This window comes from Etheostoma cragini, chromosome 14 (assembly GCF_013103735.1).
Source record: "Etheostoma cragini isolate CJK2018 chromosome 14, CSU_Ecrag_1.0, whole genome shotgun sequence".
Taxonomy (NCBI): Eukaryota; Metazoa; Chordata; class Actinopteri; order Perciformes; family Percidae; genus Etheostoma; species Etheostoma cragini.
This window is the reverse complement of record NC_048420.1, coordinates 11,453,956-11,462,849: the sequence shown is the minus strand read 5'-3', so window position 1 is coordinate 11,462,849 and position 8,894 is coordinate 11,453,956. Positions and strand designations below refer to the sequence as shown.

Sequence of the window (8,894 nt, the reverse complement as noted above, 5' to 3'; positions counted from 1 at the left end):
TGTGTGTGTGTGTGTGTGTGTGTGTGTGTGTGTGTGTGTGTGTGTGTGTGTGTGTGTGTGTGTGCGCGTGCGCGCGCGTGCGTGTGCGTGTGCGCACTTTTCCTCAATGTCTTTTGTGCAGTGTCTGTCTGTCTGTTTTTAGGCCAGTTTGTGCGTGCCAAGACCTAACTAAGGCACAACGCAGGGAGTGTCAGTGACAGGCAGGTTAAGTGGGTGTGTGTATGTCTGTGTGTATACAGTGCTCAGCATCTATAGTAGCAATCAGTTACCCCGAGTGCTACTGTAGAAGCTGTCGGGGTAATGTTTTAATCTCGGGAGCTGCTACGGGGCAGACAGCAAAGCAGTTCACCCCACAGGAAAGCACCCTTCCTGGGTATGCAAAGCTTGGATGAAGGCTGATCCTGTTGTCTTTGGATATGAGGATGACCACCAAGCTAGCTACGCTTGCAGAGGCAGAGGAGGACATAGATGATGAAGATGAGGAGGATGAGTATAGCAATCTTGATGAAGATGGTAGCAGTTCAGAAATCTGTACATTTGATGTACCCCATTTTCGCTTCATTGATGACGACAATGTGGAGGAGATTAAGGATGAAGAGAGGGAGAGAGGATGGAGGAATAGATGTGGTCGTACCTGGTGCTCTAATGAGGACGATTTTTGCAACTCTTCGTCTTACAGGTATGTGGTGGTATCGGGCACACCGCTCAAGATCTTGGAGCATCTGCTGAGTGACCTGCGGTTGGACGACCAAAGAGGGGCGCCAGAGATCAGGGAGAGCGGTAAGTTTGACATCAACTACACACACAACATGGCTGTATCTCCATAGAAAGATATAAACATTTAGATAGAAAGAATCTTTAGTAAAACAAAAGTCAGTGAGAAATTAGACATTGTCATAAAAAATAAAGATGTTGGGATGTTTGTCTCTGCTATGTTTAAGACAAAGCAACTCCCCACCCTCTCATTCCGAGGAATTTCATTTTCAGTGCCACACAAGTCACAACACAGCCCAACTTAGACCTTTCTCTATCTCTTTCATTTTCAAACCTGGGAGCTATGCACTTCCCCACAATTATTGTGTGTGTGTGTTCAGCCAAGTCATTGCCTGTAAACATGAGGAACATTCTAGAGGTGAAATGCTCTAGTAAGGCTGTGAAACTATTCCCTTGGGGTGATATCTGTATTTCTGCAGCAAACAATTTTAGTGGACTCTTAATTGTCATACTACTGTCTCTTTATCACAATCCTCAAGTCTAACTTTTATCCTCTTATTTTTATAGTTAATGGGTTCCTTGACAGTGCAGAAGGGACAGTGCTACTATACTATTTTGCCACAGGAAATGTTTTTTAATAATAGTGTCTAGTTTGTCAAATCCAAATATTTTTCTCTCTAAATTTTGCGTTTTCGCACCAATTTAAGACAAGGCGTCTTTATGTATCAATTCCTTAGCACCACCAGTTCCCAGCAATCCACACGCAACCATCTCACTGAAATGCAGGAAGCAAACAAAACAAGAGGGAGAGAGAGATGAATGTTGGAGAGAGAGAGAGAACTAAGATGGTCTTTGTGCAGGAGGACCGCCTTGTATTTATTCACTGAATAAAGAAAGACACATTTTTTTTCTTAGGAGGCAGAAGCAGGCAAGCAGATCAAGAGTGTATAATGTTGGGCTGTCTTTGTCTCTGTATCTGTATTTCTATCTATCGCTCTATGTGCGCTGAATAAGCATGTATGTGTATGTGTATGTGTATGTGTGTGTGTGTGTGTGTGTGTGTGTGTGTGTGTGTGTGTGTGTGTGTGTATAGACCCTCTGGGGTGGTGCTAAGCATCAGTGGGCCGTTTTAGAGGGCTTAGCTGTGCAGCATGTTGAACAGGCTGGAACACGCTTCTACAGAGAGAGAGCAATTGGCCCAACCACCCCTCCCCACGTACACAGATTACTGCGATTAGTTCAACACACAAACACACATTTTCTCTCTTTTTCCTTTTCTCTCACAAGAGATAAAGTCCCCAAGGTCAGTACTGAATGAGTTATTCATTAGGGGGCTGTGTGTGCGTGTGTACTGCTGTGTCTATGAGTGTGTGTGTGTGTGTGTTTGACTTTGTGCGTGCCGGTGGGCAAACATAGAGGGCATATGTTGAAGATGAAAATGGATATTTATCATCAGAGAGAGCTGAGAGAGGGCGAGCGTAGGAGGGGAGTAGTATCGGGAGGAAATTAAAAATTGGGGGTGTAAGGAAGGGGGGCGGATGAGGAGAGTTTGGGATAGGGAGAGTAAGAGAGAGAAAAATAAAAGGAAGGAAAAACATTAATCGTTAGTCAGGAAGGAGCTCTGCAGAAAGTAAGTCAAAAAGTGATAAGCCCAGTCAGATTTGCCTAAAAATATTTATTCAGAAAAGTTGTATTTTTTATTTCTAAAGCAAAGACGGTTGATCAAATATTAATGCTGCAGTCTTTACTCAGTCTTCTATAATTGATTTCTTTGCTCTCGGGCCCAACAGAGCCATATTTGGGTCACAAATTTTCTCAGGGAAAGAGTTTGACACAACACACACATGCACACACATCAAATCTCCCTCCTACCACCAACAATGGCCCATTACCCATCTGCCACGAGGGCTGTTTATATTCAGTTCTTACCCATTGAACACCTGCTGAGTCTATCTCACACACACACGCACACACACACACACACACACACACACACACACACACACACACACACACACACACACACGCTCTTGCCATCTCACTTGCACATTAGCTTGCATTACTCTACTAATGAATTTCTTTAGTTTTTGAAGTGAATATGAGCCCAAGAGAAAGAAATGTTTTCTTAGCTTTTTTCTTTTTCCTGGTTTCACATTCCCTGACACAATGAGCAACAATCAAATCTATTATTTGGGGGGGGGGGAAAGCCTCTAGGCTTTAGCTAATAGGCATAATGTATAAGAACTAAAACACTAAAAGACTCTGGTGGTCTGTGTGGTTGTATTGGAAAATATTTGATTTACAGTTGCAAGCACCCTTTATAAATATCTCGACATGACTAAAGTTATTTGCTTGTCCTGTCGATGTGAAAGAAGTTACCACCAGAGTACCCTCCTCCCCCTCGCCAAAAACAGGCCACACTGGATAGTTTGCAAGAGAGTTAACCATTCCAGGTGTAAAATAGGACACTACCAGGTAGTGTAGCATTCAGGTTAATATGCCCATCTGTTGCTTAATGAGCTTGAGTTTGCTATACTATGCTTACAGTGTATTTTTTTGAGCATCCAGTACCTTTGAGGATATTCCGGAGAATATTCCAGACAGTATTTGTCATTGTTTTGGATTGTTGCAATACTATCAAACGTTTGCTTAAAGCAAGCATATTTGTCCGCTCCCATGTCAATAAGAGCATTCATAACTTGAAAAGAAAACTTGCATTAAAAATATTCTTTTTTTAAAGTACATTTAGAATATATGAAATTGTATTTTTAATTGCGGGTTAACTATGGACAATCATGCTATTAATTTGCATTAAATATTTTAAATGCTTGACATGCTTATTATTTACACATCCAACAGATACGGAGCAACGTTAGCATTCATTATTAGTTGTGTTTCTGGCCAGCTAGACTGTCCATTGGCAGCCTCTTACAAATAGTTATTTGTTCTATTGTTAATGTTAAGATATATTATTTTTCTTTAATGCCAAGCAAATAAAAGGGGAAAGGATCATTCTTGCATTTAAGGGGTTAAAGTCTTTTTCTAATGTGGCTGACACAGAGGACACCATTCATTAGTATAATGTAGACTGAGGGAATCGGAGGTGAAGAGAGGGAGAATCTAAAAAAAACGTTCATGTCACTTTTCACATCTTAATTCCTGAAATAAAAGTAAAAAACTTCACTTGGACCATTTTGTCTGGTGGAGGCCTTGAAACTGACTGATGATGTGTTTCTGTCTTCCAGAAATGCTGCTGGATGACTTCCTGGTGACCTACCAGGTGTTCATGTCCACCAATGACCTCTGCCAGGCTCTGCTGGGACAATATCCTTACTAGCAAAGACACACACACACACACACACACACACACACACACACACACACACACACAAATCCTTCTAGCCTCCACACTGTTCTTTTTTGTCTCCTTGACCTGCTCTTACCTATAGCAGCGCCCGCTGCAGGGTCCAGGAAGAGGGCAAAGACGCCCTCTTCAGGAAGCGTAAGGTACTGCAGCTGGTCTCCCATTGGAGCAGGCTTTACAAGGACTTCCTAAAGGAAGAGGAGCACATCAGGAGCTTCATGAAGGTATGACACAACTCACTTTCATTGCCCCCATTTGTTTTCTTTTTTCTCAATCTGTCTTTTATTTGAATGATTGAATGAGTTTGAACCTCTGGTGACCATTAACATGTCACTAAAGAACATAATAATCTTCATTCATGTTCATCTCATATCTATCTTGGTCTAAAATGGATAACAGGACATCAAACATTTTGTGGAGAGAGACAAAGAGCTAAAAAGAGAGTGTGGGTGTCTGATTTTCTTTTTTTGCTGCATCTCCTATCTCCCACATGGGAACCTTGTTTTTAATTTTTATCTCATCCCTCTGACAAAGCAAGCTAATGGTTTTCATTTCATGCTGTATCGTATAATGAATGAGCGGTACATGCACAATAAGTGCCCGTATGTTTTTCTTTTATAGACTAAAACTGTCATCAAATCTATTTGATAACATGTAACAAATACAATTAGCATGAATTGAATTATTCCAACATGTGTGTACAAAATACAATATCTACACAGTACATCATAGACTTTGAAGAGATACAGACAGATTCTTAGTGTCACATTTCTCTTGGCAAATGCTGCTTGTATCCACTGTGTTTCTGTTATATTTTCACAAAGTCCGCTGAATTGAATTTGAATCCCAGTGACACTAAAAGACACACACAACACTATCAAATGATCCACACGCTCACCCACAAAAAGTGGACATGCACACCAATCACTTGTCCCTCTGTAACCTGGCGGCTCCATTGCTCGGTGCTGGGTTGCCATGGAATCCAAATTGCGAGGGTCGGCATGGGTATAATCTCATATGGAGTGCGTAACCCAGGTGATAGTTGCCTAGTAACAGAGGAAAGAGAGGGGAATTGGGATGGTAGGCTACCGAGGGTCAATGACAGCGATAAGCAGGTGTTTGGAGACACGTGTGTGTGTGCGTGTGTGCGTGTGGGGATCCTTGCAAGTTGTTACTGTTCTTGCCTCCTGAGCTTTTATGCTACTTACTTATTCTCTGCCATGAACACTCACAGGCACCCATTAAAGGACAAGGTACTACATTTGTCTGTTTCTTTAGTGTAATCTACCTATGCAGCATCATTTACACGTGATAGTTCTAAGTATGTGAGCTGCACAGATTCTAATGTTAATAATCCTTGTTAACCAGCTGTAATATTTTCTGCCAGTGTATAAACCTGATCTTCGCTTCCTTTCCAAAGCCTGGTTAAAAGGTTGCCAAATGTAAATTACAAAGAACAAAAACACATTATTCCCATTCACCTCTATCATCAATACAAATTTTGTGCTGTGCAATTTTGAGATTTATTTATCCACCCTACTACTAAGAATAAAAGATTAAAAAAATTCCTTTACAATGCTTAAAGCATTGAAAAATTATTTGGGTGACCTAACCCTTTAAATAATAATAATTTATATGCTATCCTCGTAACAGACAGCTAGTCAGATATCTGTTTGAGATGGAGCTGGTGTACAATGATGCTTAGAGACTGAGCTTGGTGCTTGGAGCGGAGAACATTCAAAGACCAAAAGGCATTCAAATGCTGTTCTTGCTGCCAGTTTCCAGCCTTCCTGATGGACCAAACAAATAGTTAACCATTCATCAACAAAGGTTAACATGATTGTTTTCCTCTCTCTGTTAGACTCTGTATAGGTGTGTTTTAGAAGATTTGTATGAGTTCCCCACACTGGAAAAAGACCTAAAGGAGTTCCAGAAACTTCTGCGTCGCAGACAGTAAGTTGTCTTTGCACAAGGACTTTGTTCTTTGCAATAAATATGACCCATCACTTATGTGTTTTTTCCCATGTCTACCTGAATTACTCTTCACTGTTGTGCTTTTTTCATTAATGTAGCACTGTGGATGACTGCCCTCCAAACCAAAAGGTAAGCCAGAGAAAGCAGGGGGGGAATGACAGGGAATACTTAGTACACCCATGCTGCTTGGCACTGTAAGCAACATTTAACTGATATGGCTTCACATCTGTAGCTCCACTGTAACTGTTGTAATGGTATGAATAAAAAGGTTTTTTCAAAACTAGCAAAGTATTAAATTCTTGAGTGTGTCAGCCTACAGAATGTTAAATACCAATTCCAGGACTCAATAATATAAATAAGTCATTCTGTCACTTAAGCCCATAGAGGTTCAACTGTAATATTTCAATCTCAGCTGTATGTTAACACATATGTTGTCAGTGCATCACTATGATCAGTAAAGTATAAATATTTTATAATAGATGTTTTTTCTGCTCTCTTTCTGTCAGAGTAAACAAATGCATCAGCATTTGAGTTTGAAGGAAAACTGCTTGCCGCTACGAAGTCCACCAACTGATACTAGAGACAGTGAGTAACAGACACATGCACATACAGAAAATACAGAAGTTTTTTCTGCCTCTGCTTTATGATTTTACAGTATTTTTGTTTAAGCCATTTACCAGGTTACAAAAACCCATTTACAATATATTTACATTAACTGCTAACAACTACATCACTGTTCTATGAACATTTTCTATACATTTTCCAGTTATTTGTTGCGTGTACGTCAGCGCTGACTCCTACCTGAGTGTCCACACACATCCCTCACTGGAGGCCCATGAGCTGCTAAGGATTGTGGGTCTGAAGATGGACAGAACAGAAGAGGACATGGTGCTCGCTGTGGCGTCACAAACTGGAGGTACAAACAAACACACAAAGAAATGCATGACCATGTTTAGTGCGGTTTGGTCAAGGAAGTGGGTCTTTCAACCATGTATGGAGTACTTTTACAGGTGCAATATGTAATACTTACTGCAGGACAAATCCAAAATAGTGGAGAGAATTGTCTTCCCCGCCCCCCGCCCCCCAGACTCAAGGTTCACGGAGGTTGGCAGGCTGAAGCTACAGCTGTAGCGCACTGGGTTTACGTTTTTACAGAACACAGACATTCCCTTACAGAAAAAGGAGAAAATACTGGCATTAGCATTGTTGTCAGAAAAGATAATATTTCAACTTAGCATGTTTCCTTAATATTTGATGACTCATTTGGGTCATTTTTGGGATTTATTACAGTAAATACATTACACATTGGATCTATATTGATTAAAATTAATATATTATTATTATTATTATTTGTAATAGACAGTATACAATATTTTACTTTAAATAGTATCTGTTTATTTATTACTTTTAGTTAGCATTAACTATTTTAACCATTTATTTGTTACTTTTAGCCATCAATATCGGTCATTTTTCTATTACTTAGTTTTTTTTATGCAGTAGCCTAAAATAAATCCACGTAACCCTTGGCAACTGCAAAAGTACACACTGGGGTACAAGGACCCCTGTTTGGGAATCATTGTTCTACACTCTTGGCTCAAAATTGTTATCATCATCTCTCTCTCCTTCTCTTTCCTTTCTGTATATATTTGTTTCTGCAGAGCGGAGGGTGTTACAGCCCAGTGACTGTGTGTATTCAGAGTCTATGACCCCACAAGGAAAGCTTGTGGTCTGTCGCAGGGACCTCAGTGAGATTCTGGTATGTAAATACTGTTTTGTTTTTGCTTCTGTGTTTCTGTAACTTTAAATCTCAAATTTTCCCAAGGATTTATCAAGGCATGAAGGTGCTCTAAGCAATGTTGGGTGACGTTATTTCTTCTTGACATTTAAAGTATTTTCAAACAAAACAAGACTTGCTTCCCCCCGCTCCTCCTCATCCCGTCACCTCCCTTCTGTGCTGCTGTACTAACACCCCCTACTGTTTGTTTTTGTTGCCGTTTGTAGACCCTGGGCTGTCTACAGAGACATTTTTTTACAGTGTGTTCTGGGGACAGACAGCTATTGGATAGCGAGGAGATGTTTGCTGTAACAAATGTAGCCTAAAACCTGCGGGACACCTTTAAGATTCAATTTGCAGGTTCAAGCAAACCACAACCTCTTAAATATGTGATTATTTGAGCCTTCTGATATCCTCTGTTATCATTAGTTGCATAAATATCCTCTTCTGGCTAAATTAGGCATGGAAATACATATTCTAAAACCCCAAATGACGTTTTTATAGTGTTACAATGAGTCAAGAATTACAAACAAGGCGGAAAGATTTAGGCAAGGTTATTAACTTTGACTTAATAGGAGAGAAAAGGTGTGAGCCACGATTATTTTGTTGTTGCCCAACCATGACAGCAGGATTGGAAAGTGCTGTATCAGGGCAAAGGGTGTCCTGTAATGCCATGTTTTTCATAGTCCATCTTCACTTGTGAATTCCTAAATAAGTTCACATACTGCAGTTGTAGGGATTTTGGTTTCCTGTTGGAAAGGTATATTAATCCGCCTGTCATTAAAAATGACCTTGTAGATCCTTTAAATTAGACACATTTAATATAATCTACTGTAGGCTGTTAGGCATGTAATATTTAGATTTATTTAGAACATTGTCTGCTTAATTAATGTCAACTGTCAGGTAACCAGGTACCAGGTAACTTGTTTCTTGTTCTGCTGGACAGAGCAATTGTTTTGCAGGAATCCCCTCTCAGGTTTCAGTTCTGCTTGTATATAGGCAGGAGATCAAAAGGCTCGGTGCTATATTGTTTCTTTTGAAGCAATACCAACCCCCCCCCCCCCCCCC

General features: G+C 40.3%; 1 protein-coding gene across 1 annotated transcript in view; it reads left to right on the top strand.

Annotated features, from left to right (window-relative positions):
- rapgef5a (Rap guanine nucleotide exchange factor (GEF) 5a) overlaps window positions 1–8,894 on the top strand; it is a 40,129-nt gene that overhangs the window by 24,838 nt on the left and 6,397 nt on the right. The window contains exons 11-18 of the mRNA XM_034891320.1: window positions 680–780; window positions 3,960–4,038; window positions 4,158–4,302; window positions 5,940–6,031; window positions 6,151–6,181; window positions 6,559–6,637; window positions 6,819–6,968; window positions 7,711–7,808. Of these exons, the coding sequence (XP_034747211.1) occupies window positions 680–780; window positions 3,960–4,038; window positions 4,158–4,302; window positions 5,940–6,031; window positions 6,151–6,181; window positions 6,559–6,637; window positions 6,819–6,968; window positions 7,711–7,808 (775 nt within the window). The remainder of the gene's footprint in view (window positions 1–679; window positions 781–3,959; window positions 4,039–4,157; window positions 4,303–5,939; window positions 6,032–6,150; window positions 6,182–6,558; window positions 6,638–6,818; window positions 6,969–7,710; window positions 7,809–8,894) is intronic.